This window comes from Rousettus aegyptiacus, unplaced genomic scaffold (assembly GCF_014176215.1).
Source record: "Rousettus aegyptiacus isolate mRouAeg1 unplaced genomic scaffold, mRouAeg1.p scaffold_m13_p_16, whole genome shotgun sequence".
Lineage (NCBI taxonomy): Eukaryota > Metazoa > Chordata > Mammalia > Chiroptera > Pteropodidae > Rousettus > Rousettus aegyptiacus.
The window spans coordinates 27641292-27654681 of NW_023416291.1; the positions used below are offsets into that span (position 1 = coordinate 27641292).

The 13390-nt window shown below is 31.3% G+C and overlaps 1 protein-coding gene across 6 annotated transcripts in view; it reads left to right on the forward strand.

Annotated features, from left to right (window-relative positions):
- LOC107512535 (probable ATP-dependent RNA helicase DDX60) overlaps positions 1 to 13390 on the forward strand; it is a 74095-nt gene that overhangs the window by 24554 nt on the left and 36151 nt on the right. For 5 of the 6 annotated variants that reach the window (XR_004954895.1, XM_036233621.1, XM_036233620.1 and 2 more), the window contains 7 exons: positions 1582 to 1748; positions 3988 to 4240; positions 5744 to 5907; positions 8951 to 9106; positions 10024 to 10173; positions 11811 to 11930; positions 12487 to 12582. Coding sequence is in view for 5 of the 6 variants with exons in the window: in XM_036233621.1 (XP_036089514.1) it covers positions 1582 to 1748; positions 3988 to 4240; positions 5744 to 5907; positions 8951 to 9106; positions 10024 to 10173; positions 11811 to 11930; positions 12487 to 12582 (1106 nt within the window). In the remaining variant the exon portion in view is untranslated. The remainder of the gene's footprint in view (positions 1 to 1581; positions 1749 to 3987; positions 4241 to 5743; positions 5908 to 8950; positions 9107 to 10023; positions 10174 to 11810; positions 11931 to 12486; positions 12583 to 13390) is intronic. The other variant, XM_036233622.1, reaches the window with a different exon arrangement.

The following is a 13390-nucleotide window of genomic DNA, read 5'->3' on the forward strand; positions in this document are numbered from 1 at the left end:
TGTTCTTCTCCATTAAAAAATTCATGTTGTTTTATCTCAGGAGACCCAATGCCTTCATCAATCACATTATATTTTCAGCATTTGCTCAAATTACTAGTTAAATTATTTGCTCTAAAACAGTTTAGTAATTATATTAATAAGTGAAACATCTTAAATATTCAAATAATCTAATCATTATTTTGGCACTGAGATATTATAGGTTAATATAGTTTTCTAATCTTATTTTCTTCTTGGATTTAAAATTAGTACCAGCAAATCTGTATAGGAAAAATTAAAAATCAGTTACATACACTTAGGATTTCTTATAGATTGGAAAGTGAAAGGCAGGTTAATATTGCAGGTCTCTGACACATGCATTCAGCATCTGTCCTGTGAATTGAGACCTATGATGTGCCCAGCTTTGTGCTGAACTCTGAGAGTATAGCAGGGAACATGAAAGGTATGTTCCTGCTCTTGTAGTGCTCACAGTCTAGCAGGGAAAGCAGATGGTAAACACACTGTTAGAGAGATAATATTTAAAATTACAATGAGTACTACAATCAGGTGCAAAGGGTGTGAAGAGAGTTGGACTGAGGAATTTGGGAATTTTTAAGCCAAATCCGAAAGATGAAGATAGTTAACTGAGTGTGTGGTAGTGGTGGGAACCGGTAGGGCTACACCACGACAAGAAGCCACCAGAGAGCCTGGAGTACAGAGATTGAGGTGAGGTGAGTCTGAATCACACAGGCTTTAGTGAAGATTTTGAACAATAGAAGAACAACAGGAAGCCACTGAAACGTTGAAACCACATGAGTAATACGGTCAAATTTATATCTTAGAAGAATCGCTTTGGTAGTGCCAGGTAAGTAGTAGACTAATTGGGGGAGGGGGTGGGAGTCACTTTGTAAATTATATAAATGTCTAATCACAATGCTGTATACCTGAAACTAACATAAAATAATATTCTATATCAATTGTAATTTAAAAATAAAGATTAAAAATTTGCTTTGGCAGCAGAATACAAAAAGAACACATACCTTTTAGTTGTATCTGATACTGCAAAAAAAGAATAGTCTGCAAATTTTACTCTTGTTCTAGAGTCTATTATATGATATTACCTGAAATTTGATAAAGTCGTTTTAGCCAAATGTTTATGACCTAATTTTGGAGTAGCTTTCAGATACTCTGCTTCTAAATCAGATGCTTTTGTGAGTGTCCATGTACTTTGTACTGGACCCGGTGCTCAGTACCATCACAGTGCCAAAGAGCTGAGGTTTCTGTTATGATTTTGATGTCCTGGAAGAAAAGGAAGGCATAACTCAACATTGACTTATTCTATGGGATATTTTCATAATGCCTAGTACATCATAATCAAATGAAAATGCAAATGACAGACACTGATTTAGATTGATCCATGTTACTTAAATATGGCTCAAATAATTTGAGTTTCTATCTCTCAGTCTCTAACATGTCTATAATTTGATTAGTGCAAATTTTTAAGGATATTTGTCAAAACCTTTTTCATGAATGTTCTCTGAATCAAACTCCTATTTATAAATAGCATTGTGAGCATATTTTAATAATTCTTTTTGTTTCCTACAGCTAAATCCAAAAGTGCCAAAGAAAGAAGGGAAATACAGAAATTACATCTGTTTTATTACAACTTGGGAAAATCTTTGGTAGGAAGTAACAGATCAGTAAAGTTTATAACAGGAGGAACTCTACCACCTCCAGAAAATTCTTCCATGAAAAAAAACACAAAACTCCAGGTATAGTCTTGCTCTATCCAAACTCAGTCATATGGGGCTCCTGAGGTCTACACTTTTCATCAGAGATCTTCATTAACAGTATCCACCATTATGCACATTGGTAATCTCATGTGTTATTAGAGAAGAAAAAACTTGTTTTTCTAAAAATAACTGCCAAATCAAGTATACTCAAAATACTAACCATGAATTATAAAAGATGCCTTTATAATACTTGTAAAATGAAGAAAAATATAATGGAGAAAACAATTCCAATAGGATCTTCACACAGAGTTAAACATTTTTAGCATTTTAGTGCATTTCCTTGCAGTCATTTTTTTTATGTTATTAAAAATCTTTTGAAACACATTTTTTGTGGCTATAAAATCTATAGTATGGCATTCTATTCTTTATTTTTTTTTCTTTTAAAACATAGAAAAACAGGTAGAAAAAAAGGGGAAAAAAGTCTATACTCACATCTCACAATAATCACTGTTAACATATTGATATACAAACTTTCAGTCATTTTTACTCATGATGTTTTTTTCCCCAAAAAATCCCTGTATATGCTTTTAATCTGTCTCCACCTATCATATATAATAGACATTTTTCTGTGTCATTAAGTATGCTTCCATAATAAGACATTGTTTCCCAAATTTTAAACAGCTTTTAAAAAAAGATTATGAAGATGAAACACAAATTTGGGTTATTTAGAAAACTACTGTAAAAATCACTACAATTTTACCCCACCCACAAAGTTAACTTTCTGGTGACTATCCTTCCAAATATTTTAATTAATACATATTTAAAAACATACACTTGAACAATTTTTAAATTTACATATAGTTTTATTATTTTTCCCCATTAAACAATTTGTTTTGAAGAACTTTCTCTTTCAATGAGCTCTGAATAAATTTTTTCTGTTCATATTTTCATGATTGTTTATTTTATCATTTTTAATATTTATTATCTTTCCATTATTTTACTATTATAACTTGTGCTATCATATTTGGATCTTTTACCTTTTCCTAATTTATTTAGAGAAGTAATTACTGGATCAAAGACTATGAAAATTTTTAGGGCTTTTGATATACATTTTTGATATTCATTTTAATATATATTCTCATTTAAGAGGGCTATCAAATTTTATTCTTAGTTTAATATTATTATAAGTAATAATAATATGTTATTGATTTATTGGACTCTTATGTGAAAAACACTGTACTGTACTAAGTTACATAATGAGTCATCAGCACAGGGTGGACTCTAGAACCTGCCCTGTTAGCCATTCAGTTATAATAATGACCTTCATTAGTGTACAAGACTGCCTGGCTTTTTTTTTTTTTTAATTCCTCTCAGTGAGAGGTTTTAATCTCAATTATTTGAACACTAGTAATATGAGTATATTTTTAAAATTCAGAATCCATTTGTGTTTATTCCCCTATGAATTTCTCTCATGTCCTTTTATCTACTATTGCTAGAGTTTTTTCCTTTTGCTTTTTTATTGCTGAGAGCTATGCATATTTGTCATACATGTTGAAAATATTTTCTGAGTCTTCATTCTCTATTTTGTGCTTAAGGAAGTTCATTTTTCTGAATGTTATTCCTGTAGACCACTCTCTCCTGGGATATCATTTTAACTCTGGTCAGGATGTGCTACTCACATTAGGAGGCAATGTTATTTATTCCATTGTTTCTGTCCTGAGGAGGGAGAGGATGGAAGAGAGTTAAATAAGGATGTACCTTGAGTTCTGGACAAGAAATTCGTTATAGAGATCAGCTATGGCAACATTCTCTTTTTTATACAGTAGTCCAGATATTACAACATTAGACCTGATGACTTTGTACCCCATTCAGACTTATTAATTTTCTCCTGGGACTCACTGGGCAAAAGTAGTATTTGTTTTGCTATAAACTATAACATGTTATACTCCTGGGCAGTTTTTGTGATTACACCACAGTTTGTCTAATTTTATAAATGGTATATATCCCTTAGACCCAACCCCATAGACTTGGAATGTCAGAACACAGGTTTTCAGCATAATGGATTGAGAAAATAATAGCTGAGGAGACAAAATGGGGAATGTTGAATTATCATGCTTGTATAAATATAGATTTTTGGGTTCTTTAAGGTGCTACTTCAGTGTCTCAAATGGTAAGCTGGTGGCTTGAATTATTGTATATTCCTTTCAAAAATATCAATATTCTTCCAGATACATTTGTTTTATTTTTGATTTCTTCCTATTTCTTTGGTTTTTCTTAGAGGACAAATGCAGAAAAATTTATTGAGGAAAATCAAAAGAGACAACTAGCTAAACTAGAGAAAAGACAGGAAGAAAGATGGAATAACTTGTCCTTACATATTGAAAAGGAAATTAAAGAAAATTTTAATTCTGGAATAAAAAGACTAGAAAACTTTCTTCAGACATGCTCTGTTAAGTCTGTAAGATTTACTGCAGAAATGGTAGGATTGGATACCTGTTTCAAATTATGGATGGAATGCTGTTTAAAACCAGGTATGTAAAATATTAATTTTAGAAATTCTTGAAGTAATAAGTCAGTAAAAACAGAGCAAAAGAATTGATATTGCCCCATATGCTGGGTCTTCTGGTCTGTATGACATTGGGAATTCTTTCTGATGTCTAAAGAGTAAGCTTTCCTTTTGTTTTATCTACTAATAACATGATGACTATTTGTGTATGTGATGGGTATTGGTGGATAGATTTAATATAAAATTCAATTCAGTAACCAGTTCTTTAAGGTCAGTCATGAGCTGAGTACCTCATTAGGTGCCCATGGGGCTTCTGAAGAGAAGAGCATGGGTTCTTCTCTGAAGCTACTTAATGAGCAGTCTCCCAAGGGACTCAGGCACATACTGAATTAACTGCAGCATAGCATGATAACCACAACCAAAACTATATGCAGTAAGTCCTCATGCAAATTCATCAATAGGTCCTATGACTTTAAGCGTATAGTGAAACTAATTTTATCTTAGGGTTTTTGGAATAAACAGGAGTTAAGTTCCTATAGCATCTCATGAACATTATAATGAAACAATGTTAAACAAAATGGTGTTATTCGAGGACCTACTGTATGTGTGTGTGTGTATATCATACAGTAGGTCCTTGAATAACACCATTTTGTTTAACATTGTTTCATTATATTATATATATTTTCATTATATATATTACATGTATATTATATATTACATATATATTCATTATATATGTATAAATACATATATACATACATACATATATATACATATACATATATATGTGTGTGTGTGTATATATATATATTCCATGTAAGAAATTGAGATTCCAGGAGAACAAATTGTGTGCCCAAATGCCAGTGACAGAGAAAGAACTTTAATATAACACTCATACTCTAAAGAATATTCACAAGTTAAATAATTAGTAAATTGGGGCACAACAATATTTTAGATGAGGACCAGAGAATGAACATTTTTTATCTGAGGGAAGAGAAAGATATTTATCTCTTAATCGTGTTCACGGAAAGTAAATATAAAAAAGTAAAATATAGAATGGTCTTCTTTAAAGAATGTCAATTCGGCCCATATTCTGTATGAATTCTTATGATTAATAATAACTGCTGCCATTATTGTATCATTTTACGTGAATTAATTTGTTTAATATTAATAGTAACTATATGAAGTGAGACCTATTATTAATATTTCCATGATTTGAATAAAGAAAATGAAGCTTAGACATGTAACTTTTTCAAGCTCCTAAGTCAAACACAGGCAAGTTAAATTTGTATTTCAGATAAACAACAAATTTTTTAGAATAAGCATATGTTATGAAATACACATCTTAAACTGGGTTTTCTGTATTTTTATTTACTGAAGTTGGCAACTCTATTTTTTCTAACTCAAGGACACACTCAACTGCTAGTTACTATGAATTTTGCAATTATTATGTATGATTCATATGGATATGCTTTTTTAAATCCTATATTCTTGCATAACTTATGTATACTAATATTTTTTTCAACAGAAGGAGAATCCAGAGATATAAGCATAATAATTAATTTAATGAAAAAGGTTCACATACTTCATGAAAAATATTCAGAACTACTACAAAATACACATCGACGAAAATTAGCCAAATATCTAAAATATATTGGATTTGACAACTTAGCATACTCATTATGTCCTCAGGTAGATTCTAAGGAAAATATTGCATGACAATCATGTATGTGTGTGTGTGAAATATTTTGTGCAATGTTTAGTAGAATTGATATATATTAGATTAAGTTAGTGGTTAGCCATGTATTATCCTATATAGACACAGATCTGATATTTTTTATGGTTTTGTTTTTTAACTAGAATAAATGTTTTATTTGTACTAGGGGTGCTATGGTCTAAATGTGTGTGTCCTCTTTCCCAAATTAATATGTTGATATTTTAATCCCAGAGTGATGATATTTGGAACTGGAGTCTTTGGAAAGTGATTAGGGCTTGATGGCAGAGCTTTCTTGAATGGAATTACTGCCATTAGAAAAGAGACTCCAGAGAGCTAGGTTTTCCCTTCGCAATGTGAGGTTATGGCAAAAAGATGGCCTTATAAAGTGCAGGATCTTAACAGACAACAAATCTGCTAGTGCCATGATCTTGAACTTTCTAACTTTCAAAACTATGAGAAGTAAATGCTTGTTGTTTGCAAGACACCTAGTTTATGGTATTTTTGTTGTAGTAGCCTCAGTGGATTAAATACAGGAGCTCCCCATTTCACTTAGAATTATTATTATTATTATTATTATTATTTTACCAAAGTCCACAAGGCCCTATGTATCTGGTCCTCAGTTATCAATCTGTTCCTGTTTCCAACCTATTTGTTGAGTGATAAGAATTCTTTTTTTTTTTTTTTTTGCCAAAGAGTATTGCATCAGCTGTTTCTTCCCTATGAATGTCTGTTCCCTCGGATCTTAGCATTGCTTACTCCTTTAGTTGTTAATGTTTTAGGTGAACCATCATCCTGTTATTAAAGAAACATTTTATGGCTGGCCTGAGACCATCCAATCTTAAGTAGCATTTCCTCTATCCTCCTCCCACCCACGAAGTCACTAAGAAGTTTATTTCTCTTTCTGAACAGCATATATCACTATCTGAATATTTTTGTGTATGTTTATTCATTTGTTTACTAAAATTATAATGTAAGTTCAATAGAAGCATATTTAAAGTCTTGTTTATTGCTGTGCCTCTTATGCAGTAAATTTTTTCAAATCTGTTCAATAAATGAAAGGAAGAAATAAAGAAAAGATGTAAGGGTAAAGGGGAGGAAAGAATTCTCCTATAAATGTGATTATTTTCTATAAATTTTGTTGTTTATTCATTGGAGAAATTTCTGAAAACTTCTGGGAAGAATTAAAATTCATCCTTCAGAGAGGAGGATCAACTTAAATTTTCCCCTAGGAAAATTTTTTTTACTATTGGATGTTTTAACATATACTGGCCCCTTTAAACTTCTATTTGTCTTTAGCTGGTACTTCAAAAGAATTTTGTTTGAGAGAAAATATTTTTAAGTCAAAATATTTCTCCAAATAATGACTTGAGAACCATAAGAAGTACACTTAGAAACAGAGCAGTTGAACTTGTGCTGTTTCTTGGCCTTGGGAGAGCGGAGCTACTTTCCGTTACTAGGGGGATGGAAGGGATGGGGGACACCAGCTCAGGATGAATGGGCAGAAGAAAGAGACATAGCCTTTTGTTTTCTTTTGAACTAGTCCTTTCTCTAATGGCTCTATTACTTTCCTGAGTCTTCATACGGGTCCACCACAGAGATCTAGCTTTTTGCTAGTTTGGCCATTCACGAAGAACGCTGACAAGGCCCATAGTCCTTTCTAGCTATATTTTATTTCCATAAGCTCAAGGTGACTTTGAGCCACAACTTGGTAATTCTATAAATGCCTCTGGAGAGCATGAGGCCAGCTTTCCCAGGCGGCTTTTGTTCTCCCCTATTATACTTAACATCCAGGACAAAAATAGCCCTGCATTTTGATTACCCAAGTGCCATAGCTAAAATTCAACTGTCATATTTAACAAAGCTTGTGAAGCTTTGTGGATATAGAAATGAATTACACTGCAGAAAAACATCTCAGTGCTGAATATGAGATGAGCTCATAGTCCAGATCCAACCAAAATATGGACAAGACATCTCTCTCTTTCTTTGTTCTATCCTTACCTCATATTTCCCACATAGGGAGGGCCATGTTTCCTTAATGCTTTGTGGTATTTGAGATATTGGGAGAAATGATTTTTCCTAAAATAAATTTATAAGCTCAAGGAAAGCAATTCTGTGCCTCTTCACTTTTTTTTTTTTTTTTTTTTTAAATATGAAAAGCTAGGCGATGATGGACAGAATTCTAACTCCCCACTGTGTGTGTCTTCAGGTCTGGAGTTTCTGCTCCAGCTCTGAAATAGGATATTTCCTTTATCATTGCATGACCAAAGTGTTACAGTTTCTTTTTTCATTTTTCTTAAAAAAGAAAATAATTAGTAAAAAATGATGGTAATTAAAATTTTTAAATTATATTTTTGGTAATTTTTAATTGAAAAATTTTTTCTGCTTCAGGCCATCAATGTTTCAAAATATGTTTTATGGTTAATTCTTAACCAAGATGCCACAACATATGAATCTATATTTCTCATACTTTCCTTATATTATCATAATCAAGTGCTATCAGAACTTCAAGAATAGAGGCTATGTCAAATATATGAATTTCTTGTAATGGTAGACTCCTCATTGATAAGTTATTTACTCATTGGGTAGAATTCTTTGAGTAAAATAATTCATAAGATGATATATATGAATTATATAGATTCTTATAATAATATATATATATTTTATTAAAGAGGCTCTTTTAAGATCGGCAAGAATTCCTTAATTAAAACACATTTTTTTGTGTGTGTGGAGGGGTTGTTTGTATTTAACAGTTATCAAATATTATGCTGATTTATATTTAAAAGATTAATTTCATATTGCCTTTTGCTTGTATTCTATGAATATGGTATGACACATAAAAGTATTTTTTTAATTATAATGAAGATATAGTATCTATATCTTAACTTCCTTTGATAACTCTGAATAATTGTGAATGCAATCTTGTTGACACAAAGCAAACTACAACATGATTGATAATAATCTCCTTGCCCTGATTAAAAATTGTAAATATGAAAATCTGATATGTAATCCTTATTTCAGGTGCAGGAATCAGGTACTAAGAAGGATATTTCTAAATATTCAGTTCACATGGGAGCAGCTCGGTTTCAGTTAACATACATGAGCCCTTACTTATTTCGAGAAGAAAGAAGTGATCCAGATCCCAGGGTTCATCATTTTATACCTGACACATGGCAGGTATTTACTGAGATGATCTGCAGCCCCCCAAATTGAAGAAACTTGATGGAAACTGTTGGTTCAGATCTAATTATATGCAACAAATTTTGGATATGTAAATCATTATAGAATGCAACATGATGACCATGAAAACAAATTCATTTTTTTGACTTAAGAGATAAAAGAACACAGAAAAGAGTCAGTTGAAATGAAAAAATATATATATATATATTGGTTCTATTAAATAATAAAGGCTGGATGACAAATGAGTCTCTCTAACTCCAGTTAGACTTCTCTTAACTGTTGCATTATATAATATATACATCTGTTTAATTTCAAGTCTAAAATATAGTGCCTGAAGTTTAATGATATATGTTTGGCGAGAGTTCACTATTCTTCAAAACAATGGTGCTATCAGATTGTCCAAATGTTAAACAGCAGAATCATTCATAACATATCACGAAAAATAAAGATAAATATGTAGCCTGTTACATATGTGTATATTTTTTGAAAAATTGCTCTTTTCTAAACCTTATTCATTTTCTGCCCTTTAATTTATTAACAGAAAAATGGAGTTCAAACAACAGCAGATTTGGGTAATTTTGATTTCAGTCTGAGGTTCCCCAACTCAGGCTAAAATGAATGTAAAGAGCCGGGCTACATAATAATGTGGGCAGGCCCCTAGCAATGATGTCTGTTTATTAGGGTATTTTTCTCTAAGTTTAAGCGAAGAATTTTTTTAGTAGAAAGTGAAATGTGAATTGAATTATTTCCAAATAACAGTAAATGATGATTCCCTTAACTACCTGCCATCTTCAACACTACTGTCTTAGAAAGAACTGCATATACTAATTCACCTTAGAGATAATCGCCATTAAATTAAAAATTGACACTAAAGATGTATTTTCAAAATGAAATATGATTTTTTTCTTATCTAGAGAGAACTTCTTGATGTTGTAGATAATAATGAATCTGCTGTAATTGTTGCTCCGACGTCATCAGGGAAAACCTACGCTTCTTACTACTGCATGGAGAAAATCCTGAGAGAGAGTGATGAAGGGGTGGTTGTGTATGTTGCTCCAACAAAGGTATTGTGTCCATATGACACTATATATCTTACAATAATTTTCCTCAACTATAACTTGTGCCTTTATTCACAGACAGGTATCAGAGTATATAGGCTTCATGGATGTGAAGGCTTCAAGCCAGTTTTTTACCTTAGTTTCTCTACTTGTAAAAAGAGGATAATGATGCTAACATTACAGAGGGGTCTCCCTTATCCATGGTTTTGCTTTCTATAGTTTTCGTTACTCATGGTCACCTGTGGTCCAAAAATATTAAATGAAAAACTCCAGACATGAACAATTCATAAGGTTTCAATTGTGTACCGTTCTGAGTAGCATGATAAAATATTGCACTGTCCCATTCTGTCCCTCCTGGTATGTGAATCATCCCTGTGTCCAGTGTATCCATGCTATATGCACGCTTCACCCATTAATCACTTAGTAACCTTCTTGGTTATCAGATCAATTGTTGTGTATTACAGTGCTTGTGTTCAAGTAACCTTATTTTACTTAATAGTGGCTCCAAAATGCAAAAGTAGTGATGCTGGCCAAAGAGATATAGATATGCCAAAAAGAAGCCATAAAGTTCTTTATTTAAGTAAAATGGTGTATATATATATAGGAAAAGACATAATACTATATGTATAAGGATTCCTACTATCCATGGTTTTAGGCATCTACTGGGAATCATAGAATATATGCCCTACAGATAAGAGGGAACTGCTATACTCTTAATCTAAGCATTAAGTGAAATGATATATGTAAAGTATCTAATAATATTGTCTGGATGTAAACAATGATCAGTAAGTGATACTATTCACCCTTATTTTTTATTCATTTTATTGCTTAAACCTCTTTAGGCACAGCACTTATTAAAAATAAGGATTTGACACTTATGGGAGTTTTGCTAAAAGAAACCATTTGATATTTGTGCCAGAGTTAAAAGATTGTAGATAAGTTCATGAGAGAGAGAAAGGGAAAGGAAAAAGCACCTATTCTTAGTTTTGCCTTCTCCTTGATTGGATAAATGCTTTGTGGAACAACCCCTGATTTTTACAAGTGCTATAGACTTCTTCCTCTACAGCAATAGGTGTAAACCAAAGTTGAGCAGTTCTTAGCTAAATCAGAATTTTTCTCTTCATTTAGAAGGTATTCAGGGGTATTCCTCCCTCTCTTTTCTTAAGAGAATACTTAATTACAAGCCTTAAGGATGCACTGAGAGAGGAAACTCAAAATGCTAGTTTTGGGAGGGATCATCTCTATAATATGACCTAGTCCTCTCATTTTACAGATAGGAAAATTGAGGCTTAGTGAAGTATTATGCTGATCGTTGGGAACCAATTAGATTTTTAAATTAAAAAATCATTATCTGATTTCACCTGTACAAATATATATCACATTTATGTGTCATAGATTATTGTTTATTGTTTCTAGCTATCACATTAATAAACAATGCGATATATTATACATTAAGGAAACTTTAAAATGGAACCATCGAGGAGCATTTGGTACTAGTAATTATTTTATTAAGAAAGAGATACAAAATTGGTGCTGAAATTTTTTGCGCGTAAATTTGTTCCAGATATTGGTTTACTTTAAACAATTTTTTTCGATGCTGTCGATATTTACTAAATAGCAGATTATGTCTTTTATAATTTAAGGCTCTTGTTAATCAAGTGGTAGGAACTGTCTACAGTTTATTTACCAAAGCATTGCCAAAAGGATTAGTGGTGTGTGGAGTTTTTACAAGAGATTACCGTCATGACACCTTGAATTGTCAGGTATGGCACAAACATGAACACATAATAAATAACAACTCTTGTTAGGGCCCTTTGGTATGCACTTCAAGGTTTTAATGTGAAGATAAATTAACTTCACAATTACATTGATGAATATTTATATTTGAGCATATTATTTTTCTTATTTGTAATTACATTGATGAATATATTTATATTTGAGCATATTATTTTTCTTATTTGTAATCTGGTTAACTTTCAAGTAATTTTCTATACAAATTAGAATATGCATTTTTTTTTTTCTGAAATTTCAGCAGGAGTAAGCAACTTTCTTCAATGGCGATGGTTTCAAACTGTGATGATTTTATATTCCTAATATATGAGAGAATAGTTATTTATGAAATAAGCTTAACACTATTGAATGTGTTAACAGCAACATACATCTGTTATATAAATTCATTTTACTTTTCCACAAATGAGATGGTTTTTAAAGCTAATATAAATATACTGTTATCTAAAATATTTTATTGAGATTTAAAAGTTAAAGCTTGATCTTTAAAAAAAAACAAGTCAATGGTTACTTAATTTTTTTAAAAAACAGATATTGGTGACAGTACCTCAGTGTTTGGAAATACTCTTGCTATCACCTCATCGACAAGAGTGGGTGAAAAGGATGAGATATGTCATATTTGATGAGGTATGCAAACTTTCATTACCATTATCCCAACTAAATAGTATTCCGTATATGAAATATATAATTTATGTATTTTAGTAAAAGTGGTGATCATATGAATAGTTATTAAAATATTCAGTTTATTAAAGAAGCATGTGCTTGTGGTAAAAAAAAAAAAAACAGATCTGGAAGGAATTGGAATAGGAAAATGGAAAAAAAATTCTAGAGTAAAAGTGATAGTAGCAGAGAATAAGCATCCCAGAAATCATCAGAGACATTGATGACTAATTAACAATAGAAATTTTTCTTTAACCAAAAGACTTTTATCCCACTGAACTATTTTTTAAGAGATATTTCCTACTTTGCCTGTTCACCTATTTACCTATTACTGGGTGCATTCATGACTAAAATTAGTCATGTTTTCTATATTACTGGTTAAAAAAAATCTCATACTTTCAGCTAGCATTAGTTTGATAAATAATACTAGGAAAGAAATAAAAAGGAGAATATAAATAAGCATACAAAATAAGCAGACTAAAATAAACAAATAAAATAGGCAGGCTGCAAATTTAGGAAGATGACATGTAATTTGAACATTAATTTTAAGTTCTTTTCTGATACATGTACATATTCTTTTCTAATAATGCATTGAAGGTTATCCATTAATTTTAAAATACTTCTTTAGCAACACTTAAACACTTCGCTTTTTATCATTTAGTTTAAAATGTCTTTTAATGCAATCATTATTTAGTTTTTGCTTTGGAGTTCATTAGAATATATATCTTAATTTCCGAATATACTTTTTTAAAAACTTTCTTTTTGGTTTCTAAAA